This window comes from Scyliorhinus torazame, chromosome 4, assembly GCF_047496885.1.
Source record: "Scyliorhinus torazame isolate Kashiwa2021f chromosome 4, sScyTor2.1, whole genome shotgun sequence".
NCBI lineage: Eukaryota > Metazoa > Chordata > Chondrichthyes > Carcharhiniformes > Scyliorhinidae > Scyliorhinus > Scyliorhinus torazame.
In genome coordinates, this window is record NC_092710.1 from 223,992,358 (window position 1) to 224,018,924 (window position 26,567).

At 46.6% G+C, this 26,567-nt stretch overlaps 1 protein-coding gene across 3 annotated transcripts in view; it reads left to right on the top strand.

Moving 5' to 3' along the window:
- gopc (golgi-associated PDZ and coiled-coil motif containing) overlaps window positions 1–14,785 on the top strand; it is a 74,296-nt gene extending 59,511 nt beyond the window's left edge. For 2 of the 3 annotated variants that reach the window (XM_072499398.1, XM_072499401.1), the window contains 3 exons: window positions 8,293–8,457; window positions 8,968–9,148; window positions 10,561–14,785. In XM_072499398.1, coding sequence (XP_072355499.1) covers window positions 8,293–8,457; window positions 8,968–9,148; window positions 10,561–10,679 — 465 coding nt within the window. In that variant the 3' untranslated portion in view covers window positions 10,680–14,785. The remainder of the gene's footprint in view (window positions 1–8,292; window positions 8,458–8,967; window positions 9,149–10,560) is intronic. The other variant, XM_072499400.1, reaches the window with a different exon arrangement.
- Window positions 14,786–26,567: the final 11,782 nt, after the last annotated feature.

The window sequence follows — 26,567 nt, forward strand, 5'->3', positions numbered from 1 at the left end:
AAGAAGTCTGCTCTAGTTTAAGTAAGATGTCTGAGGTTTTGCACCTCCTTGACTAATTTCAAAGTAGGGATTTAGGAGGTTAATGAAGTCCACGGCAATGGCAGAAATGTGTGGCTGGCAGCCAAAGACAATCACGATAACTTTACAAGTATTTAACTGGAGGAATTTCTAAATTTCCTTCGTTGTGAAGAAGAGTTGTATTGATTTGAAACATTAACTCCGTTTCTTTCTCCACAAATGCTGTCAAACTTACTGAGTTTTTCATGTACTTCCTGTGTTTAATACAGTGTGCATTCTCTGATCTCAACTTTATTCAAAACTGTAAAAATGCAGCTCAAATATTTTACTGAAATAGATAAATTACTAGGTAAACATTCCCTCTGAGCTCTGATGTTACATTTCCTAATATGATCCATGCATTGAGATTTATATATCCATGTTATTCACATCTTGAAAAATATTTTACTCTTCAATAAGGAAAGAAAATATACTAATGTAAGTACAATGTATTCTGTTAAGATGGAGCGATCTATCTTTGAGGCAATAAAATTTACTTTTTAAATACATTTAGAAATTTGCATGTTGGCTGATATTGTAAACCAGAAACTTAACTGGACCAGACACAAATTCCGTGGCTCCAAGAACAGTTCAAATGTTGGGATCTCTGCAGGGAGTAACTCCCCTCCTGACTCTCCAAAGCTTATCCACCATCAAAAAGGCACAAGTCAGGAGTGTGGTGGAATATCGTCTGGATGCTGCAACTCCGATAACACTCCAACTGTGGCACCTTCCCCAGGACTAAGCCTCCCTGATCAACATCCATCTGCCACCTTAAACATTCACTCACTCCACCACCTTCACACTGGTAGCAGTGTGTACCATACATAAGAAACACCACCATCAAATTGCCAAGCTTCCTTCCAAACCTATGACCTCTATCACCCAGAAGAACAAGGGCAGCAGATACCTGGGAACACCATCTCTTGCAAGTTTAAAAAAATAATCTTTATTGTCACAAGTAGGCTTACATAAACACGACAATGAAGTTCCTGTCAAAAGCCCGTGGTCGCCACATTCCGGCACCTGTTCGGGTAAACTGGGAGAATTCTGAATGTTCAAATTACCTAACAGCACATCTTTCGGGACTTGTGGGAGGAAACCGGAGCACCTGACTTGGAAATATATTGGCATTCGTAAACTGTTGCTCGGTCAAAATCCTTAAAATCTCTTGCTAACAGCACTGTGGTTGTACCTACACCAGGTGGACTGCAGCAGTTCCAGAAGGCAACCCACCACCACCTTCATAAAAGCAATTAGGAATGGACAATTATTAAGAGCCCCGCTGATAGAGGTGTTAAGATTCGAAACAGAGGTATAAAAGCCAACATAGGGGGAACTTTACCTGAATGCTCACAGTATTCGGAATCGGGTTCATGAGTTGATGGCGCAAATCATCGTGAATGACTATGATTTAGCGGCCATTACTGAAACATGGTTAAAGGATGGTCACGACTGGGAGTTAAATATCCAAGGGTATCAAACTATTCGGAAGGACAGCGTGGGTGGTAAGGGAGGTGGTGTAGCTCTGTTATTTAAGGATGACATCCGGACAGTAGTGAGGGATGACATCGGTGCTATCGAGGATAAGGTTGAATCCATTTGGGTGGCAATCAGGAATAGTAAGGTGAAAAAGTCACTGATAGGAGTAGTCTATAGGTTAGCAAATAGTAACATTACGGTTGGGCGGGCAATAAACAAAGAAATAACTGATGCATGTAGAAATGGTACAGCAGTTATCATGGGGATTTTAATCTACATGTCGATTGGTTTAACCAGGTCGGTCAAGGCAGCCTTGAGGAGGAGTTTATAGAATGTATCCGTGATAGTTTCCGAGAACAGTATGTAATGGAACCTACGAGGGAACAAGTGGTCCTAGATCTGGTCCTGTGTAATGAGACAGGATTGATTAATGATCTCCTAGTTAGGGGTCCTCTCGGAAGGAGCGATCACAATATGGTGGAATTTGAAATACAGATGGAGGGTGAGAAGGTAAAATCAAACACTAGTGTTTTGTGCTTAAACAAAGGAGATTACAATGGGATGAGAGAAGAGCTAGCTAAGGTAGACTGGGAGCAAAGACTTTATGGTGAAACTTTATAGTTGAGGAACAGTGAAGAACCTTCCAAGTGATTTTTCACATTGCTCAGCAAAGGTTTATACCAACAAAAAGGAAGGACGGTCGAAAGAGGGAAAATCGACCGTGGATATCTAAGGAAATAAGGGAGAGTATCAAATTGAAGGAAAAAGCATACAAAGTGGCAAAGATCAGTGGGAGACTAGAGGGCTGGGAAATCTTTAGGGGGCACAGAAAGCTCCTAAAGCTATAAAGAAGAGTAAGATAGATTATGAGAGTAAACTTGCTCAGAATATAAAAACAGATAGTGAAAGTTTCTGCAAATATATAAAACAAAAAGGAGTGACTAAGGTAAATATTGGTCCTTTAGAGGGTGAGAAGGGAGATGAGGAAATGGCTGAGGAACTGAACAGGTTTTTTGGGTCGGTCTTCACAGTGGAAGACACAAATAACATGCCAGTGACTGATGGAAATGAGGCTATGACAGGTGAGGACCTTGAGACGATTGTTATCACTAAGGAGGTAGTGATGGGCAAGCTAATGGGGCTAAAGGTAGACCAGTCTCCTGGCCCTGATGGAATGCATCCCAGGGTACTAAAAGAGATGGCTAGGGAAATTGCAATGACCGATCTGGTTCCTCACATTGCTCCAAAGCAAACAAATATACACCACTAAGAACCAGTGTTTAAATTCTCCTTCAGGGTTGTGAGACACTCGCACAGGTAACATCATAAGAACATAAGAACTAGGAGCAGGAGTAGGCCATCTGGCCTTTCAAGCCCACTCCACCATTCAATGAGAACATGGCTGATCTTTTGTGGACACAGTTCCCTTTTTGCTTTGGAAATGCAGAAAAACATCATGGGCGGGATTCTCCGTTGGCCAATGCCGAAAATGGGAAAGACGATTGGGTGGCGAATCGGTTTTGTCACCGAAATTGTGGCGGGCGCCAAGTTCACACCAAATCGAAATTCTCGGGCCTCGTGTTAAAGTGTTCTTCTCTGCATGTAAAGTGTTCTACAGTAAATGCCGTTTGCATATCATTAGCAGGCCTGACCTGGTATTCTTCACTTCCACTGGGGTTAGTTCCCGATGGCGAGGTTCATTAGGATTCAGGAAACCTGTGCTGTGGCTCATGAGGGAAAGAGCGGAGGTGGGACATGCAGAGGGGTGATCGTGGGCGTCGACCCCCCCCCCCCGGCCGGCGGGGCATCATACGGCCTGCCCAAGGGCAATGCCCACAGTAGCCCTTACGCCGGAGAGGGGTAACGGAGAGTACAGCTGGCAAGGCAGCGCCAAATGATGGTACCCCTGGCAGCAGGGATGGGCACCGGGGCCAGAGGTCCCCAGGGGTGCAAGTATTTCTGGGGGGGGAGGGAAGAGAGGGAGACTTTTGGGGCAGGGACCACAGTGCCACCTGGGTCCACTGTATAGCTCGGTGGACCTGGTTGGGCACAGGGTACGCACCATGCTAATATATTGCCCTTTCACCTCTTGCAGATAATGGATATTGAAATACAACCAGCAATAGTGGCCTTCCTCCTAGTCGCCGCCGCCTTGGGATGCACTGCGGCTGTACGAGCTGGAGCTGCTTGAGGAGAAGAAAGCTACAGCAACGGAGTGCGCCACAGAGGAAAAGGAGGCAGCTGGTGAGGATGGACAGCTGGCCACCCAACAAACCACTGAGGAGGAGGAGGAGGTGCAAAGGAGTTGCCGCATGAGACCTAGTGTGCCGACAGCGCCTGTCAATTGAAGACCTGCCTGGGCATGCCGTCGAAGACTCCGATCATGGCACACCTGGCACCGTGAAGGGAGGGCACCTGCTCCTGGTGGCCATCAATCTGTAGTTGCCCTGAACATCTACGCCACGGGATCCTTCCAGGCGCTGAGTGGCGACCTGTCCAGGATCTCGCAGAGCTTGGTGCACAGGTGCATCGTGCTATCATGGAGGCGAAATGCCAGTCGGCACAATACATCCACTTTAATGTGGACCGGGCCCACCAGGATGCCCGGGCAGTGGGATTCGCTACCATCACCGAGATGCCCCGGGTCCAGAGAGTGATGCATGTCGCCCTACGAGCACCTGCAGATGACAGACCACTCTTCACAAATAAAACGGGTTCTACTTGATGCACGTGAAGCTAGTGTGTGACCATGAACTGCTCATCATGCACTCGATACCCAGGCAGCGTACAGGACGCCTTGATCCTGGCTCACTCGATGGTTCCTGGCTCACTCAATGGTTCCTGGCTTTTGAGGTGCACCCCCGGCTGGGGGTGTGGGGGGTTGATTCCTGGGTGACGGGTTATCCTCTGTGGTCGTTGCTGATGACACCTATCCGGAGACGGCAGACTGACGCGGAGACCCGCTACAACAATGCCCATGCAGCTACCAGGGGTGTGCTCGGGTGGTGCTTCAGCATCCTGAAGATGTGGTTCTGGAAGGGCTCTCCAGTAGAGCGCTGGGAGGGTCACCCATATTGTGGTGACCTGCTGCGCCGTCCATAACATCGCGCAGCAGAGGGGCACGTGCTGGAGGATGAATGCCAGACCTTGTCCAATGAGGAGGATGCGGAGAGGTCGAGGATAGGCAGGACATTGGGCATGGGCAAGCATGGGAGGCTGCACAACATGTGAGCCAGGGCCAACACGCACTGGACAGTTTGCTTCCAGGTTCACCGACTTGGGGTTGGGGGTGGGCACTGGTTAGGGGTACGGACATCGCACCCCCCCAACCGCCTCCTTTGTGTTACCTGCATGTTGTCCTACAGGGTGCGGGCCCTGAGTTGGGAGTAGCAGCCAAATGGGATGGAGGATGATAACCTATGGATGGAGGATGATGGGCACTGGTGTTCCACATCATTTCACAGAGTCTGACTCCTGCCCATGGTAACATTTCCACCGTTCAGCTCAGTGATCCCTGCATGTGAGCTGGCCAGTACATCACACAGTCTCATCAAATCTCTGGGGTGGCGGAGGTGGGGAAGGGTAGGGGTAGGATACTAGAATGCTGAGCGATGGCTGAAACGCGGTCCCTAGGTAAAGCCCATCCTAACATCCACCTATTTCTTTCCCCCTACCCCACGTCCCCTGCCCGAGCCCCCTTTGAGGCCAGCCCAGCCCATCCTTTAGTTTCTGACAGAGGACTTGACACCAATTTGTAATGTTGTGCACAGGTGTTTAATGTGAAAACGTATAGACAGATTTGTACCCGAGCCCCTATCACTAGAATCATAGAATTTACAGTGCAGAAGGAGGCCATTCAGCCCATCGAGTCTGCACTGGCTCTTGGAAAGAGTACCCTACCTAAGCCCATACCTCTACCCTATTCCCACACCACCATATCCCTGTGCCCTGCTCCAGTGCCAACTTAAATCTCTACTTTTCTCGCCTTATGGGCCCTAACGCTATGCCTAGGCGGCTCACCAGATGGCACATCAGGAGTGGGGACGACGTACTGTGATTCCCACCCTATGACTTGGGTCTCCTGTTGCGGCTGTCTTCTGGGGCGACGAGGCCTGGATGGGCCCGACTGCTGCTCGGGTGTCCCAGGTGGCGTGGTGCCTCCTTGTTTTGCCTGCTGCCCACGTGATGGGTCGTTTGGGGGGGGGGGGATTCTGGCACCTCCCCTGCGGGAGTCACTGGCAATGGGCCCCAGCACCACCACCTCCCACCTCCTCGGGATGGCTGATGGTCTCCGGGCTACAGTCGTGCGAGTGGAGCTTACCACTGAGGCTCCCCCCACCAACTGGCGCTGCCAGTCCTGGAGGCCCGCTGCCGTCTCAACCAGGGTCTTCATGCTCGCAGCCATGGAGCACAGGGAGTGGATCACTTGCGTCTGGGACTGTGCCACACCACGTTGCGATCACCTTCTGGGTGTGTGCCACATCAACTGCGCCACCTCCCTCTGTGTCTGTGCCACGTTGGCCAGCACCGGGAAATGCCACTGACACTCTCAGCCATGGCCCGCTGTGATTGGGCTGTGCTCTGGTGTGCCACTGCAGTTTTATGGTGGCTCTGACATATGGCTGCCTGTGAGAGGGCAGAGTGCTCCAGGCCTTGGGCATGCTGATCTATAACTAAAACCTCCCCCCCCCGCCCCCCCAAGGCCTCCACTGCGGATGCCACACTTGCGGTGTTGGCCTGGGTGGCAGGCATGGCCGGCAGCACTCCTGCTCCTGCATGCGGTTGGGCCCCTCCAACTGCACCTGCAGGTGCTGGATGCTGGCCAACATCCCCTCATTTAGTCCCTGGCTCTGCAACTCCACAATCGATGGGACCGTCCATTCCAGAAGCCCAAAAAACATCTGGATGGCAGCTAGTCTCCAGGGTCGACCCTTCCTCTGACTATCTGCCCCTTGGTAGTTCCCACCTCCACCTGCTGTACCGGAGCGTGTGTGTGGCGTGCACCAAATAGTGCCCCAGGAGCCTCTTCACTGGGCGGCACGGTATCACAGTGGTTAGCATTGTCGCTTCACAGCTCCAGGGTCCCACATTTGATTCCTGGCTTGGGTCACTGTCTGTGCAGAGTCTCGACGTTCTCCCAGTGTCTGCGTGGGTTTCCTCCCGGTGCTCCGGTTCCCTGCCACAGTCCAAAGATGTGCGGGTTAGGTGGATTGGCCATGCTAAATTGCCCTTGGTGTCCAAAGGGATTGGATGGGGTTGCTGGGTTACGGGTATGGGGCTGAGGTGTGGACTTAATTGGGTGCTCTCTCCGAGGGCCGGTGCAGACTCGATGAACCAAGTGCCTCCTTCTGCATTTTAAATGCCTGTGTCTAACATGCCCAACCGAGGTCATTGTCCCTGGGATGGTGGAGGGTGTTGGAGACAGCGGTGACAGGAAATCACTGTCATCCCCGGACTCGTGCTCTAGGTCGAGGGCTGTGTCGGTGTCATTCTTGTCGCTGCCCGGCACCTGGTTTCTGGCTGTGGCTGGGGTTGTGGGATACCAAAAGGGCCTACCCCATCGCCTGCAAGACATAAGGCAAGGCGCATGATTGCATCGTGGGGGAGTGGGGGTGTTTTGGGGAGGGGAGAATGGGGTGTGTTGGGGAAGGAGGAGGATGGTGGAGGATGAGGGTGGTGGGGGGGACACACATGTGCCATGCGGAACCACAACTCCGTGGGATCTCACTTCCTCGCCTGATGCCGATCTCTATCCCGGTGACTGCCCTTACTTTGGGCCCTCTGCTGCGCTGAGGCGCCGCAGGTCCGGCGATCCCTCTCCAATCTTCTCCTGCTCCTGGCGGTTCTGAGCGGCCTTCTCCTTGGTGGTGTTGGGAGTGAAATAGAAATCACAGTGTTAGACAATTGCCGCATGCAGCTGAGGGTGGGTAGCTGGTCATGGCAGTCGGTATGGGTACTAGCATGTGGTGCAAGGTGAGGGTTCAGCCCCCCCTCCGGGGTGCGGTGGGTGGGTCACGGGTGTGTGGGACGGGGTTTGGTGCCAGGGGCACAGTGATGCCTACTCCTCCTGGCTGCCCTGAGGAGGTTGTGCGGTTCTTTCCTGTACTGCTTACCAGTCTGGATGGTGTTGCCCATGACGCTGACCACATCTGCCACCTGCATCCAGGCCTGACGAATGGCGGCGGCTGGCAGCCTCCTTCCCACTCTGGGGTACAGGATCACCCGCATCTCCTCCATGGTGTCTAGCAGGGTCTCCAGTTCCATTTCGGTGAACCTCAGTGCTGCGCATCTTGCTGCCATCTTGTTGTCTGGGATGGTGTGTGTGGGGAGTGAAGTGTGCATATATATGGGGCTGCAGCTTGTCAGCCTCCTGAGTGTCAATCACAGACCCGGCGATTCCGGCACCATTTCTCATTGAAATCGATAGTGTTCTGCATGGAGCCAGTGTTAGCTTCTTAAAGGTCATTGACTCGGTCCAGGTGCAGCATGAGTTTTGCTGTCGTAGACGTCCACTAATCCTGGCCTGGTGTCAGGAATGGAGAATCCGGCCGCATATGTTTCACAGCTGGATATGATCAGATATTTACAATTCTGACAAAATTACAAGTAAAATTTAGACTTTAATGTGTTTGAGCAGGAGTTATTACAAAGTCTTGTAGCAAACCAAGTGATGGCTAATTTGTGAGATCAGAAATAAAGAAGTGCATTATCCAGATTTCAACTAAATGTGACTGCTTTCTAACTATAATACAGGGTGGCAAGGAGCATGGAGTCCCAATTCTAATATCAGAAATCCACCCAGTTCAACCCGCTGAGCGATGTGGTGGCCTACATGTTGGAGATGCCATATTAGCTGTTAATGGAATCAATTTAAGAGATGCCAAACACAAAGAAGCTGTTACTATTCTCTCCCAGCAGGTAACTAAACTGACCACATATGTGATTGCTAAAATAAGACTTTGCTTTTTGCCATTGTCCAGTTCTAACATGTACCTACCACTTTGCAATGCATCTGAAATTATAATTTGTCTTCTTGCTAAACTGATGCTGATGGGCTTGCTGTGTATTTCCTGCATTGATTCTACAAAGCTTCTTGGGAAGGCGAATATTAATAATTACAACATTTTTACATAAGTGCTTCATGTTAGCACCCCCTGCCATGGGTTTCCTTGCGGTGTGGGGTGGCTTCATTGGTGCAAAAGCGGTGGAACCAGAGAATCCCACTGCCAGTGAATGGCACACCGCATAAACAGGTGGCGGGGAGACTGCAGAATCCCACCCATAGTCTTTGCACATAATGCTGTCTGTTTTTATATTTCCATAACTTTGCTTTGTTATCAGGAATAGAAAGTTACAAACACATTTTTTGATGTTGCCTTGTGAAATATTTGTGTTTTCTGAAATCACAACTTTGTTCTATTTTTAAAGAGAGGCGAGATTGAGTTTGAAGTGGTGTATGTTGCTCCAGAGATAGACTCTGATGATGAAAATGTGGATTATGAGGATGAGACTGGGCATCGTTATCGCTTGTATCTCGATGAGCTGGAGGAAAGTAGAAATGCAGCTGTCGGCAGAAATGATGGAAGTGGTGACGCCAAACCCCTCGCAGGTAGAAATTTGAACATTATCATCTTGAATAGTCCTGAGGCACCCCAAGATATTAACTACCACACAAAGAGTACCATAGGACCTTTCACACCCTCAGGATATTCAAAGCACTTTACAACCAATGGTGTGCATGTTGCAGACTGGCAGCACCAATTTGTGCACAGCAAGATCCTATAAACTGCAACGTGATTTTAACCAGATGACCTGTTTCAGTAATTTTGGTAGAAGAATAAATTTTGGCCAGTACTCCCGACCCCTGCTTTCACTTCAAATAGTGTGTCACGTTCACCTGAGAATTGACTGAGTTTTCTGTTTAACATCCTAACTAAAAGATGACACTCCCTTGATACTAAATTGTGAGCCAGCCTCTGAACTGGGACTTGAACCCAAACCCATGACCTTCTGAGTTCAGAGGTGAGAATTCTACCATTAAGCCAAAGCTGACAACTATACTTTGAGACTGAGTAACGATAATAGTATGGTTGTTCTGGAGTCTACTGCATTCTCGGTATCTTGCCCAAAAAAGTGATCTCCATGTGAGTCTCAACTGACGTTCGCATGGTCGTGAAATATGGAGGACATCAACAGTTAAGCTCTGTTCTACCAACATCAAATGCTTATACATCAGGCAGGATGAAGCCTGGTTGATTTTTCTCCTATCTTGGTGATTAAGGCCATCATTGGCACAATGTTGTGCAGCTGATATGCACCTTACTCGATGCAGACTGGAACTTTTTTGGTCTGTGGATATATTACAATCTAGCATTACCAACTGAATATTTGGGTGAATACTCTTTCATTGATGTTGCGTTTTCAAAATTAGTTTCTATTTCTGCCTGCTAAAGTGTCTACATATTTCCCATGCTGTAGGTCAAGTCTGTACTGTTATGATCATTGCCAGTTGCTAACAGGTTCTCAACAATGTGGCAACTTGACTTTTAATAATAATAATCTTTATTGTCACAAGTAGGCTTACATTAACACTGCAATGAAGTTACTGTGAAAAGCCCCAAGTCGCCATATTCCGGCACCTGTTCGGGTACACGGAGGGCAAATTCAGAATAACCAAATTACCTAACAGCACGTCTTTTGGTACTTCTGGGAGGAAACCGGAGCACCGGGAGGAAACCCACACAGACACAGGGAGAACGTGCAGACTCCGCACAGTGATCCAAGCCGGGAATCGAACATGGGACCCTGGCACTGTGAAGCAACAGTGCTAACCACTGTGCTACCGTGCTGCCCTTGATGACGAGTGCTGATGAAAATATGCTTCATTATAATATGTGATTCAATGATACAAACTATTTTTGCAGGGTAAAAAATTGTCATAAACCTAAATCCTAAAGAATCTAGCATTTGCATGCATTTTTTTGGATAAGCTATTAATACTGATTTTTTTTTTTCTCCAAGTGATAGAACAGAAACCGGTTTTGGATGCCATCTTAAATGGGGATGCAGGAACAAGCAGTGAAACAGCTTCGGAAGATGCAACACCCAAACAAAAAGTTTGTGCAGAATGCTCATCTTAAGTTATCCCCATGTTACTTGAACGTTAACATGATATTTCTGCACTTGACTGACAATACATAAGGAACATCGTGTGAATGTGATCAACTGAGTATACCTATATTGAAAATAATGTCTATTAGGGATCACCATGATTACGTTCTGTGGCAAGGAGTTCCAAATATACCATAGAGTTGCATTATTAATGGTTCTGCATGTATGAAAATACTTTCATTTTGTAATTTTACCCATTGCAAGTAAACTTGATTGATCGTATACGTGTTCTGAAGTTACAGCTAACCGAAGCTTTGAAACTAAAGGGAGCCAACATATATTAGGTGCTAGCTTAATAGTTAAAATTAAACAGTGTCTTTTGGGATGTATTCAGACTGCCCATTGCACTTTCCCTTTCGGGTTATTTTGCACACAATATCTGCTCAAGAAGCACTTTCATCCTGTTAGTTACTTTGTTAATCTTTTCTGTGATGTTGCTTCTAATTTGTCCTTTGGAGAAAATTGATGACGTTGCATTTGCTTCTCATTGTTCATGTAATTAATTAGAAAACCTAATCTGTTTTTAATATATGCAGAACTGTTAACTGGATTTCCTCAAGGTACAATTGAACTGTCCTGACTCTTAGCCTTGTCCCGAAAGAATGTAGTCGCATTGCATTAAAAGTTGCTATTAATCTAGATAGGAATTGACATATTAGTTTAATATCTACAAATGGTAGAAGAAGTGTGATGATATCTTGTGTTTAAACTTTAAGATGATACAGAAATAATGAGCTAAGGCGATGTAGATTATTAGGTTGCATACCTCCATCTCATTGGATGACAAAACTTCTTGTTAAAGTACATTTCCTAATCCAGTAGTAATAATTATTTAAAGATACCTTGACGAATTACATTGTTGTAAGTACTCAGTTCCTATGTATATCCAAACCAGAATTGAAATGCACTATTTGTAATTATCAGGTTATTCTGAAAAGGGTATAAAATGGAACATCTAGTGAAGTTAAGGTGATGTTGGTATATTCGATATAGTATCACTTCTTTAGGAGCTTTGGAAGAGAAGCATGTTGCATGTACTGGTTTCTACGTATTACACTGCACCGATTTAAAATAGCTCATGAATCCTGATATTGTGCAAATAGTGTAGGCACTGTATGAAGAGCAAATTCCCAATACCCAATATCAAACATGCTAAAGGATGATTTTCAGCTAATTACAAGAATTTGGACGATCGAGAACTTCCACAGTACTTACAGCAGATAAGTGTACACACTTCTGAAATGAAAACAGAAAATGCTGGAAATACTTAAGTTAAGCAGCATTTGTGGGGAGAGAAATAGCATTTCAGACTGCTAACTTATTTTCCATATAACAAAGGTCATTTCTGAACACAAACTCTCGAGAAAAGTATACTTCTCCTGTTTTCCCCCTGTATTTACACGATGGAGTTCGCACTCTTTCTATTTATATATTATAATTAAACAAATGCTTCACTTATAGTGTAAGTTTGTTCTCAACAGCACCAGTGGTTTCCTTGCCATTTTTGTATAAGCAACTGTATTGTACATACATCTTTATTGGATTTTTAACTATTTATAAAGTTACAGTTTATGGTGAATGCTTATTTTTGTGCACCCCCACCCCTTTTCATGGCTTTAAAGTTATATTGTAAATGACTTGTCTACAAATATGTTGAATGCTCTGCTTACACACTGCCATTTGGGCTTAGTTGCTTGCTAAAACAGCTGGAAAGGAATTTTCTTCAATAATACATCATTTATTATTTTTGATGGTTTGTCTTTTAAATATCTTTGAGTCTCCATTGCTTCTGAAGCATCAACAGAATATGACTCAAGAAGCAAAGCCTGTTCTTAAGTTTTTGATCAATACATGATAAGTTACCAATAGATAGATGTATGCTCAGAATTTGTGGGGCAATAAATTTGTCATGCATCTATAGGAATGCAAATCGGCTTAGGTTAAAAAACATTCAAATATAATGCATAGCGTGTCTTTGATGCATCACGTTTTTGTAACTACCGTATACATTGAATTTCACAATGTCCAAGATAATACTCATATCAGTGGCACTCTTACTCATCTGAAAAACTTCTCATCTCAAATGTTCCACTACATAATGTGCTTCAGCATTATTTTACATAACTGCTAGTTTCTGTTTAGTTTATATTTTTCCCATAGCACTGGAATACTAGCAGTGACTTTCATTTACTTCAGAGATTTATGCCTCGTCTTTCATTCCAGCTATATTAATGAAAGAGTGGGGAAAATAGAAAGACCTGTTAACTTATTGTTTACATGTCTTTAACACTCCAATATATTTATAGCTTATATTCATTTCCTTGTGCATTGGGAAGTCTTAACTGCACCCGGATGAGAATATCATTGCTTTATTTTGTACTTTCACACCCGAGTACAATTACAATATGCCAAAGTAAATGGAAAAAGTGATTTTGTTTCAAGATTGTGAAGAAGGAAATTACATCTTTCATACCCATGAAGGAAAACAAGGGGTGTGGGAGGATGGGCTGAAAGTTCCAGCTAAACAATTAAATGTGAATTTATACAAGAAACATCCAATTACACTGTGAAGTACAATACGAGTAACATGGGAATATTCTGATCGGCAATATTTATATTCACTTTAAAGACTTCATTCATTTATTTCATCAATTAGCAACCAATTAGCTTTTTCAAGAATTTTCTTTTTGGTACTCAAGAAGGAAAAAATCAAAATGTTAGAATATGGAGCAAATTTAAATATAACTGTTGTTAATCATTCCGTTCTTCCATTTCAGATTTTCTAACCAATGTTTTGCTCAAGGAAGCTACACTGTCTTAGGGATGTTGAGATACTATCTGTTGACAGCAGTGTGGAGCGAGTGGACCAGATTTACATTAACATTCACTATTCATTCGATAATTGGCAATATCAAAAATACTGCACAGCTGTGTTGAAAGTAGAGCTAAAGTTTAATGTTGGCATGAAGCTGACAACATTTTTATCGCTCTTGAAAAAGCTCCCAGGTTTTTATTGCTCTGATTGAAGACTACCTGCTGGAAATGCCAAATGCAATTTAAGCAACACACCTGAGTTGCACCACAGATTTGATATTAATGCAATGCAAAGCTAAAACTGCTTTGTGTCAGCACAAAATGTACAACATGACTAACCTATAATAAGGAGTGGATGTAAAGTGTGGTCTCCTTGCCATGTCACAAGTAGGAGATGATATCTACTGTTTTGTTAATGCTTCAAAGATTTGTATTAGTGATGGTACAAACAAGTGTGTAAAGAACCACTCAAAGTATCTGAAATATGGGTTCTGCTTCTATGATGTTATAGACACACCTAAGAAATGTATATGAAATATTTTGCACCTTTTTTGTTCTAGTTCAAATGTCATTAGAGAATGAAGGATGGATAGCTCTGAACATTGTTGTCTTACTACGTAAAATGTTTTTTTTTTTAAGTGTCATGTATATGAAAATATATTCCTCAGTATATGTCAATAATTTTCAACTTGAAAATTAACTTTCCCCCACATATGATTCTGATATAACAGCCCCACTGGAATGGGGTAATGACAGGGAAGCGACATTTCTGCAAAATCTATGTTAATTAGAAACTTTAAAATTGGTTGCCTCAATGGCCAGCATTTGCATCTGTACTTTATAACCTATCCTAATGGATACATTTAAATTACAAAACAAATAGGTCAGACTGATGTGCCGGCTAAAAGCTATGCTCAAATTCTTAATGATTACACTTAATCTTTTAGTGTCCAAATGAATTTCAGGGATCTCTCTTAATACTCCCTTTCTCCCTCCTAGATATTTTTTCCCCAGTGGGAGATGGCTGTTCTGATGTTTAAGAATATAATACATATAATATATACGCCTGTATATTGAGATGAAATATCTTATGAATACTGGTACATAAAAGTCAACACTTTTGAGCATATAGGAAGCAAACATTACAGCCAGTAAAATTAGTATGTAATAGCAAATGTGTTTTTAAAAAATGCCTTTGTATGAAAGTTTTTCTTTAAATGTGAAGCAGGTTTTGTCCATAAAGATTCATTGGAAGACAAAAGCAGGGACCATTGGAGTTATTTGTGCTTACGATTTAATTATGCCAATCTAGGTGAGGGATGTTTGTGCATGGTACTTAATTGAGTATAAACTTGTGTTCCATTTTGCATACCAGCCATTTGATACCAAATTTGGGGCATTTGTATGTTTTTGTTACCCCTATTTTCTGCGTTTGAAACAAATCAAGTAAGGACTTACTAAAGTTACAAATCATTAAATTTGAAAGACATTTCACTTTGAAATTTTAATAAATACTAAAAAACAAATTGACATAGTAATAAGGATGACATGTCTACTGTTGGCATTGCATTCAACATGGAAAATTCCTTAGTTGCCTTTAGTATCAATTTTTAATATATTCTGTTAAACTTTGCTTTCTTGGATTATAATAATAATTACTTATTGTCACGAGTAGGCTTCTATGAAGTTACTGTGAAAAGTCCCTAGTCGCCATATTGAGAAACATAGATGACAGATATCCATTTCAAAGCAGGGCATTTGTAAACAAATAATTCAGTTCCCTCATCTTGGTTCATTTTAGAGATGTGAGACTAGATTTTGGGGGCAGGACTTTCATTTCTCGGGCTGAACTTAAGAAGTTTGCTCTAAGAGGCTTTGGTAAGGATGTCATCAACTCTGAACTGCCAGCCAAATACACCAAAATGAGTTTTCTTATGCAAAGCAATATTTAGGACCATTTCAGAGGCTGTGGCTAACATCCTGTTCCCTCCACTCATGCCTGAACTTGACATCCTACATTAAACAGTTTACCATTTTAGACTGTTTCTGAATACCCCAAAAGCATCAGAATATATATCGCTCATGGTTTCTATACAACTTACTGTGGTGAAGGCCTATTGGCCATAATCATAGTTGGATGGTATGAGACCTCCAACCAACTGGTGGTGATACAGACACACTATGTGATCTCAAGACCAAGGTCATGGGACCTGGGACCTGTATATAAAGAGAGGCACATCTGGCCATCTAGAGAACAAGAGATAGAGGGTAATAAGGCGTACATGTAATTGGTCAGCACAAGGTGTACGTTCCAGAGGAGTAGCAAGACTCCATGATAACGTGCTCTGTATCAGATTGCCATCCTACCGCACGAGACATAATACAAGGATCTTGGTTTGGACAGATCAAACCGTTTGGTGAGTTCTTAAAGTACAAAGGACCAAATACAACATGGTACCAGGTGTGCTGAAGATTTGAGATTGGTAACGGTAGTGACAACGTTAGTTATTTGGAATGAAGACTGGTCTGGTGATTTGCAACTTGAAGCGACCCAATGCGTAAAAACGTTGAAGTTCAAGATGGACGGACTGAGGGCCCTCCTCCAGCTTCAGGTATCTGGTTACGTAGGTGAGAACTGTCGGCTGTTCAAACAGCAGTTCAAACTTTGTTTCGGCTGTGGGTCTGCAGGCCCAGCCTGATGAAAGGCAAATTGCTACTAACATGGGCAGGTTCACAAGCGCTCAAACTGTGTAACTCAATTGTCTTTGAAAATGAGGGGGATCATAAGAACTTTGATGAAGTAATGAAGCACTTCGATTGTTCCCCCAAGAAGAATGAAATGGTTGAGCGCTATATATTTGATTTGGTTTATTGTCACATGTACCGAAGTTCAGTGAAAAGTATTTTTCTGCGGCCGAGGGAACATACACAGTACCTACGTAGTAGACAGAATAATCAACAGAGAACATTGACAAATGTTACATTGACAAACAGTAATTTGCTACAGTGCAGAACAAGGGGCCAAACAAAGCAAATACAATCTGAGCAAGAGCAGCATAGGGCGTCGTGAATAGTGTTCTTACAGGGAACAGATCAGTCCGAAGGAGAGTCGTTGAGTCTTGTAGCTGTGAGGAAGAAGCTGCTCCTATATCTGGATGTGCGGGTCTGTCTGATGGAAGGGTCTGGAAGAAGGCAATGCATGGGTGGGAGGGGTCTCTGATAATGCTGTCTGCCTTCCTGAGGCAATGGAGGGTGTATACAGAATCAATGTGGGGGTAGCAAGCTTGTGTGATGCGCTGGGCTGAGTTCATGACACTGAAGTTTCTTGCGATCTTGGACCGAGCAGCTGCCATACCAAGTTGTGACGCAGCCGGATAGGATGCTCTCTATCGCACATCTGTAGACGTTTGTGAGAGTCGATGCAGACATGCCAAATTTCTTTAGCTTCCGTAGGAAGTAGAGACGTTGGGCTTTCTTGACTGTTGCATCAATGTGAGTGAACCAGGAGACTGTTGGTGATGGTGATCCCCAGGAACTTAAAGCTATTGACCATCTCCACTTTGGAGCCATTGATGCAGACGGGAATGTATGTCGTGCTACGTTTCCTGAAGTCAATGATCAGTTCCTTGGTCTTTCTAATATTTAGAGAGAGGTTGTTTTTGGTACACCATGCAACCAAGTGATTTATCTCCCTCCTGTTGTCCGATTCATCGTTTGAGATACGGCCCACCACAGTCGTATCATTTGCAAACTTATAGATTGAGTTGGAGTTAAATCTTGCGATACAGTCATGTGTGTAAAGGACTGAGCACACACCCTTGCGGGGCCCCAGTGTTGAGGACTAATGTGGAGATGGTACTGCCTATCCTAACATTGCGGTTTGTTGTTGAGGAAGTCAAGGATCCTGCTGCACAGGGAGGGGTTGAGTTCAAGATTGCAGAGTTTGGTTGTTAGTCCATAATGGTGTTGAAGACGAAGCTGTAGTCGATGAGCAGCAGTCTTACATAGGTGTGCTTGTCGAGGTGTTCGAGTGTTGATTGTAGAGCCAGGGAGATAGCAACTGCTGTGGACCGGTTGCAGTGATAGGCAAACTGCAGTGGATCGAGACCGTTTCGTATGCGTACCCAGAGACCTGGCAAATCATTTGGTAGTTTCGTCACAGACCTGAGGCTGAAGGCTCAATCATGCAACTTCGGCGACTTAAAAGCTTCATTAATCCATGACCAAATTGTCTATGGTCTGCTTGATGATAAGCTTCGGGCTGTACTATTGCAGGAGGAAGCCTTGGTGCTGGAAAAGGCAGTGAAGATTTGCCAGGTGAGCAAGATTGCTGCACACAGACTAGGCGCACTCTGCTCAAAAAGGATGAAGAAGTCAGCGCATTTAACACGTCATAAAGAAACGTGGTCCCAGTGCGGGCAGCCATTTTAAGTGACAGACAGGAGCCGTCGCTCTCTTATGCCACAAATGTGGCACTCGACATCGCCCATGCCAATGCCCGGCCTATGGAAAAGCCTGTTCCAGGTGTGGCCGTGTTGGGCACTTTGCAAAACAATGCTTTGCGCATTCCACCATAGATAATGCTCGAGCGGCGCATGCTATAGATGAAATCAACACAGAAGAACAATTTTATATTGATCTCATTGTGCAGAGAAACCACACGATTAACAGAAACAAAGATGGAAGCATGATCGGAACAAAGCAGGAATGTTCCGAACGATTTCACGTCTATTCAAATCCGAGGTAATGCTCAATAATAGTTTCATTCGGTGTGACTTTGATCCTAAAGCGGCAGCCAACCTTGTAAGTCGACATGTTTTGCAGAAGCTAAATGTGAAGCGAGACTACGCGAATTGGTCAGGAAACATGGTAGACTTCAGCACGAGAACGCTGTTTGTGAATTAGTGCTCTCCGTGGCAGGCATAAGGCAAAAAATTCTTTCATATCGATTTGGATGCGGACTCAGTAATTGTATAAAATCATGTGAATCCTTGAATCCAGTCACGCGACTAAATCTCCTAGGACCTGGAACCTGTATATAAAGAGAGGCGCATCCGGCCTTCTAGAGAACAAGAGATAGAGGGTAATAAGGCATACATGTAATTGGGCAGCACAAGGTGTACGTTGCAAGACTCCATGATAATGTGCTCTACATCAGATTGCCATCCTACTGCATCAGACACAATAAAAGAATCTTGGTTTGGACAGATCAAAGGGTTTTTGAGTTCTTCATAAAGTACAAGGGACCAAACACAACACTTACCTGTTTATATAGAGTTAGATGGAAAGGTGGGAGACGGTGATTAAATATTTTAAAATTGTTATTGATAAACCTGCAACCTGCTGTTTTCCAATTCAACTATTGTTACAGAATGTGATTGATAGATGGGATATCCCAGTCTTAATGGATTTAGTATCCAAATCAAACAAATTGAAAACTCTGCCTCAAAACATTTGTTACCACGGGTCACGACAATTTTATGTCTATATTAGAGGAGGAGACAGTACAAACTGGAACTCAGAGCTCAAGAGACATGGGAAATATTAGACAAAAGATGAGAAAGAAGTCATTTGCATTTAGATAGTCTGTCTCAATTACATGTAAATGCCATTAAGTAAACAAATATGGTATGTTGACTACTAGAGCGCCCTGCCCTTTTCCAAATTGTGCAAAGGGATCTGTGTTACAAAACCCCGCTGATACGTGCAAGTATTCTAACCTGAAACACTGGTTTTGTGTGGTGTATTGTTTTTTGTATATTAGTGAGAAACATTTGCAGAAACAACTCAAACTTCTCTTTAATAAATACTTTTATTGCTGTGTTGTTTAATGAAAGTAGAAGAAAGATAATGAAACACTACAAAGAACAACCTTGTACTTCAGCACATTAACTGTAAGCACTTAATCCATCAAAGACCGGAAATCCAAATCCAACTATTTCCCCCCATAATTATAAACTCTAATGAGACCCCTCTTTCCCAAACAACCATAAATGTATTGGTCAAATCTAGCGAGTGACCACCACTCTGTACGGCCTAAGTGACCAGAAATTGAGAATGATCTTCGGTTCAGTGAAGAAAACAATCTTCTGTACAAACTGGCTTTTTGCCTTCAGCACTTCATCTCTAACTGAGCTGCTTCCTGTGGTTGGCTGCCTCTCTCTCGCTGTTGCTTCTTCAACACCTCGGGCGAGATTCTCCGACCCCCCGCTGGGTCGGAGAATCGCCGGGGGCTGGCGTGAATCCCGCCCTCGGTGGTTGCCGAATTCTCCGCCACCGGATATTCGGCGGGGGCGGGAATCGCGCCGCACCGGTTGACCCCCCCCCCCCAGCGATTCTTCGGCCCGGATGGGCCGAAGTCCCGCAGCTAGAATGCCTGTCCCGCCGACGTAGATTAAACCACCTACCTTACCAGTGCGACAAGGCGGCGCGGCGGGCTCCGGGGTCCTGGGGGGGGCGCGCGGGGCGATCTGGCCCCAGGGGGGTGCCCCCATGGTGGCCTGGCCTGCGATCGGGGCCCACTGATCCACGGGAGGGCCTGTGCTGTGTGGGGCACTCTTTTCCTTCTGCCTTCGCCACGGTCTCCACCATGGTGGAGGCGGAAGAGACTCCCTCCACCGCGCATGCACGGGGTGCCGTGAGCGGCCGCTAACGCTCCCGCGCATGCGCCGCCCAGCAATGTCATTTCCGCGCCAGCTGGCGGGGCACTTCCGCCAGCTGGCGGGGCTAAAATCAGTCCGGCGCGGGCCTAGCCCCTCAACGTTATGGCTCGGCCCCCCAAGATGCGGAGGATTCCGCACCTTTGGGGCAGCGCAATGCCCGACTGATTTGCGCCGTTTTTGGTGTCAGTTGGCGGACGTTGCGCCGATACCGGAGAATTTCGCCCCAGGTCCGTGGGCTGAGTCCACCATGAAGCACAGCGTGGCTGCTGCAGGCAGCTGTCATGCGCATGCACGGCCTCTGAATCGGAAGTGCTGGAAGGCGTGCGCCCGACCCGGACTGCCTGTACAAAGCCCCCGACTTTGGCGTCCGCGGAGAACGCCGAGTATGCTGCTTTTCGGGGCGTAGAGAATTGCTGAATTGGCGTCGGTCCCGATTTCATGCACAAAACTAGATTCTACGCCCCGTCGCCAAACATGATTTCGCCGTCGGGCTGCGGAGCATCCAGCCGAAATATGGGTGGGATTCTCCAATAATGGGGCTATATCTCCACTCTGGCGTGAAAACCGGCGTCAATCACTCCTGCGTCAACAGCCCCAAAAGTGAGGAATTCTCCACTTTCTAGGCGGCTAGAGTGGTTCCCGCAGCTCCAGATGGTGCTTAAGGGTCGGCGCGAGTTCACGCATGCGCGGAACGGGCGGCATATTTCCACGCATGCGCGGGGGTTCCCTCCTCCGCGCCGGCCCTGGGCAATATGGTGGAGCCCGACGGGCCGGCCGCGGAGGAAAGAAGACCCCCACGGAACCAGCCCACCCGCCGATCGGTAGGCCCTGATCGCGGGCCAAGCCACTGTGGCGCCCCCCCCCCCCCCCCCCCCCGGGTCGGATTCCCCCCGCTCACCTGCCAGGTTCCACCGTGTGTGAGGTGAGTAATTCACGCCAGCGGGACTGGGCAAAACCGGTCGGCCACTCGGCCCATCGAGCCCGGAGTATCGACGTGGGGCCGCTGTCAACGGCCCCTGACCGGCATGGCGCGAATACCGCTGGCCCCCGAAAAGCGGCGCTGGAGAATAGGGAAGCTGGTGGCGGGGCGGGATTCGCACCTCTCCCCGGGGATTCTCCGACCCGGTGCAGGGATACCACGCTTATAACTTTTAGCTATTGTCTACTCTGAATAAATGACGTTAACCTGGCACAATGGTAGTAATTTTACCTCTGAATCAGAAAATTGTATATTAAAACAGAGGCTTTAGACAGCTTCACTTCATTGCAGGACTATGGTGTTATCTGTCCGATGAGATGTTAAATAGAGACCATTTGGTGGAAAGAGAATTGGATCAACCCTTGATGTCCAACCCAAACTTCAATCACTAGCATCACAGCAGATTAACCGTCTTTTAATCTCGTTGCCCCATGCAATTTTGTTGCGATATTTGAATATGTTACAAAAGTACGTTATTGGCTGTGAGGTCTTTGAGAAGTCCTGAAGACGCAAAAGATCCTCGATAGATGCATGTTATTCCATTCAATGACTTGCAGATAAATTATTTTTGATACGGTTTGGAGACATTTGGAAGACCCTTCATTCAATGTGTTGGCTGGGGACTTCCGGTGGCGACATGTAGGTGGAGGTTGCACATTAGGTGGCTCCTGCTAGGGTCTCTGGTATTTTGGACATTTATGCTTGGTCCCGGAGGTAGTTTTTGGATGAATTGGGAAGTCATAAGGAGGTCGGAGAATGATGAAGTCCCAGAGGAAAGGTTCTGGAAAGAAGATGGAGAGCGAATGTCCTTGGCAAGTGTTGTTGTGAGTCCCGCAGGAAGAAAGATGGCGGAGGCTGGGTCGTCGGGTGGGGCTGCTCCCCTCATGATTGAAACTCTGACTGAGGTAATGTCGGTGGAGTTTGAAAGGCTTTTTACTAAACTTTTGGAGGTGCTTCAGAGGGAGAGTGGGTAGAGGAGGCGACTGCCCCGGTAAAGGCGGCAGTGATGAAGATGTCGGTCGAGGGGCGGGAGCAAGGAGAGAAGTTGAAGGGGGTGGAGGAGGCACTGGCACAGCACAGCAACCAGTTTATCTCGATGGGTGAGGAGATGCAGAGAGTGGCTGAGGGCACAGAAGGACCTGGAGAACAGGTCAAGGCAACAAAATCTGAGGATCGTGGGTCTGCCCTTGGGGATGGAGGGCTCCGAGGCCGACCGAGTACTTTGCAAAGATGTTTGTTTGAGTTGACGGGGGAAGGGGAAGAACCCTCCTGCTACAAGTTAGACAGGGCACATTGATCACTCAGGCCGAAACCTAAAGTGAATGAGCAACCAAGGGCAGACATAATCTGCTTCCCAGCTACCATGTGAAGGAGATGGTTTTGAGCTGGACATAGCAGAGACAAGATGTGTACTGGAAAGGCGTTGGTATACGCATTTACCAAGATCTGACAGCAAAGACGGGCGGGCGGTATTTGGAAGGGTGAAGGCGGCACTGAATGACAGCGGAGTGAGGTTTGGAGTGGTCTACCTGCAAAGCTGAGAGTGACTCAACTCAAAGGACATTTAATTTTGAGACCGTGGAGGTGGCGGAGGTGTTTGTTAAGGCTGAAGGACTGGAACTGAGGTGAGAGTTGGGATTTGCATTGGTTGGTGGGGACGGGGAATGTTTTTCTTATTAAGTGTTTCCTACTTTGATTGGAGTTTTGTTTATGTCTCTTAGATGTGGGGGGGCTTATTATATATTAACATGTGCCCTTGTTTTTCCTTATGGTTCCTTTTTGTTTCTTGGTTTTAGGGAGATGAGTTTTGGGCACCTGGGCAAGGTTATTGAGGAGGAGGTGGGGAAGAGGGGGCCTCTGCCAGGGGTCACTACGCTAGCAATCGAAGGTTGGCTTGTGAACGGGAGTCTGGTGGGAGGGGTGGGGCAGGGTAATTGGAGCCTGGTCGAGCAGGTTTTGATGGGCCTGTGGGTTGTGAATGGGGATGGAGGGATGTGTGTGGAGGGGATCGATAATGGGCGTGGTGTTTGCAAGAGGTAGCGGATGGGGTGATTCTGGGAGGAGGTCGCGGCAACAAAAGTACGGGGCCAGATGAGCACTACCTGGGTTCAGGGCAGATGGGGGTGGGGTGGGGTGGGGAAAAGGGAGACACCCTGGTCAGAATGGTGATGTGGGGTTTAGGAGAACCGGTGAAGAGAGTGAAAGTTTTTGCGCATTTGAAGAGTTTAAAAGCTGATGTGGTGACCCATTGAACTCTGGCTGCCATTCCAGATCTGAGTTGATAGTGGAGGGGGTGGGCGCTGGAGCTGAGGGTGGACAGGTTGTTGGTGGATTGGAGCTTCTGTCACAAGATAGGGAAGGTGATTGAGGAGTATCTGGGGTTCAACTGCACAGGAGAGGTCTCGCCTGTCAGTGGCTTGGAAGGCTCTGAAGGCAGTGGTAAGAGAGGAGATGTTCTCGTTTAAGGCTAAGGTGGATAGGGAGGAAAGGGAGGAATGGTAACCTTTGATAGAAGAGATTTTGGAGGTGGATGTCAGGTACGCGGGGAACCTGGACCTCCTGGCAAAGAGAAAGGAGTTGCAGGCAAGGTTTGACCTGGTGTTCACGGGGAAAGTGATGCGTCAGCTGAGAAGGACGAGGGGGGCTGTCTATGAGTACGAGGAAAAGGCAGGGCATATAGTGGCAGGTTAGCTCTGTAGAGAGGCCACGAAGAGGGAGATAGTTCAGGTGCAGGACAAGACGTTGGTGGGGAGGGTGTGTGTGGGGGTGTTGGAGTTGGCTCTGGATCAGATTAAGAAGGTAACAAGGTGCTTGAGGAGTTTTATAGGGACTTGTATAAGTTGGAGCCACCAGAGGATGAGCGGGAGATGAGGGAGTTCCTGGGTGGGTTAGAGTGCTCAAGGCTGGGTGAGGTGGAGAAGGCAGGGCTGGAGGTGCCGACGACGGTGGAGGTGGTGAATGTGGCGATTGGGAGGATGGGTTCCCAATTGAATTTTATAAAAGGTTTAAGGATAGGCTGGCACTGTTAATGGTGGAAATGTTCAAGGACGCGATGGGCAGGGGGGTCTAGCTGCAAACGATGGCGCAGGCCTCTTTTTGTTGTTGCTTAAGAAGGACAAGGATCTGTGGAATGTGCGTCATTCAGGCCCATATCTCTGTTGAATGTGGATGCCAAGATATTGGCAATGGTGCTGGCGTTAAGGTTGGAGGGATTCCTTCCGAAGGTGATTGGGGAGGATCATATGGGGTTCGTAAAGGGCAGACCGCTGTCCTCGAATGTGAGGAGGCTGTTGAATGTGATGCTTTTTCCAGCAGAGGGAGGTGGTGGTGGGGTTAGATGCGGAGAAATAATAATAATCGCTTATTGTCACAAGTAGGCTTCAATGAAGTTACTGTGAAAAGCCCCTAGTTGCCACATTCCGGCGCCTGTTCGGGGAGGCCGGTATGGGAATTGAACCCACGCTGCTGGCATTGTTCTGCATTACAAGCTAGCTATTTAGCCCACTGTGCTAAACCAGCCCCGGAAAGCGTTTGATCGGGTGGAGTGGAGTTATTTGATGGCGATGTTGGAGAAATTTGGGATTGGGCCAAAGTTTGTGTCGTGGGTGCAGCTGAGGTACAAGGAGCTGATGGCAAGCATGCGCATGAGTAATATGATTGCAGGGTATTTTGCATTGCATTGGGGAAAGGGGCAAGGATGTCCATGTCCCCCTTCTGTTTGCATTGGCTATAGAGCCCTTGGCCAATGCACTGATGAGCTCGGGGTTGTGAAAGGCGCTAATGAAGGGCGGGTAGAGCATAGGGTGTCCTTGTATGTGGATGACCTGTTGTATATTTCGAAGCCGAGCTCTTTGGTGGTGACATAATTGGTTTGCTTCAGAAATTTGGAATGTTTTCAGGGTCTAAATTGAATTCAGGGAAAAGTGAGTACTCTGTGGTCTCCTCTCCTGGCGTGGGAGGTTGGCGCTAGTATTTTGTTTGGCAGCATCTCACTTTAGGTATCTGGGAGTGCAGATGGTCCAGGACTGGGTAGGTCTCCAGAAGTTCAATTTCACTAGTTTGGTGGGGAGGGCGAAGGCTGACCTGTTGAGGTGGGACCATCTTCCTCTATTCTTGGTGGGCCGGGAACAGGCAGTAAAGATGAATCCTTTACCGTATATAGATACATAGAAGATAGGAGCAGGAGGAGGCATATGGCCCTTCGAGCCTGCTCCGCCATTCATCATGAACATGGCTGATCATCCAATTCAATAGCCTACTCCTGCTTTCTCCCCATAGCCTTTGATCCCATTTTCCCCAAGTGCTATATCCAGCCGCCTCTTGAATATATTCAAAGTTTTAGAATCATCTACTTCCTGTGGTAATGAATTCCACAGGCTCACCACTCTTTGTGTGAAGAAATGTCTCCATATCTCTGTCCAAAATGGTTCACCTTGAATCCTCAGGCTGTGACCCCTGGTTCTGGACACACCTATCATTGGTAACATCTTCCCTGCATCTACCCTGTCTAGTCCTGTTAGAATTTTATAAGTCTCTATGAGATCCCCCCTCATTCTTCTGAACTCCAGCGAGAACAATCCCAACCTAGTCAATCTCTCCTCATAATGACAGTCCCGCCATCCCTGGAATCAGTCTGGTAAACCTTTGCTGCACTCCCTCGAGAGCAAGAACATCCTTCCTCAGAGAAGGAGATCAAAACTGCACACAATACTCCAAATGTGGCCTCACCAAGGCACTGTACAATTGCAGCAACACATCCCTGCTTCTATACTCTAAACCTCTTGCAATGAAGGCTAACATACCATTATCCTTCTTTACCGCCTGCTGCACCTGCATGCTTACCTTCAGTGAATGGTGCACAAGGACACCCAGGTCCCGCTGCACACTCCCCTCTCCCAATTTACGACCATTCAGTTGTAATCTGCCTTCCTGTTTTTGCTTCCAAAATGAATAACCTCACACTTATCCAAATTATACTGCATCTGCCATTGGTTTGCCCACTCGCCCAACCTGTCCAGATCTTGTTTTTGTTTCAGTGCTCGCTGGTCTTTTTGCTCAAGGCATTTTTCAGAGGGGTGGACAGGCTGATCTCTTTGGTTGTCTGGGTGGGGAAGGTGGCGAGGATAAGGAAGGTTATACTGAGGGCTGGCATGCGGGGAGGTGGTTAGACCTCCCGCATTTGATGTATTATTATTTGGTGGGCGGCTATTGCGGAGAAGGTTTAGAGATGGAATAGTCTTTGTGGGGGAGTTGGAGGCGGGCTCATGTAGGGAGTCAGGTTATGGACATTGGCAATGGCGCCGCTCCCGATGGCCCGAGGGAAGTACTTGGTGTGACGTGGTGGTGGCCACACTGAAATTCTGGAGGCAGTTTAGGCAGCATTTTAGACAGGGGTTGGGGGC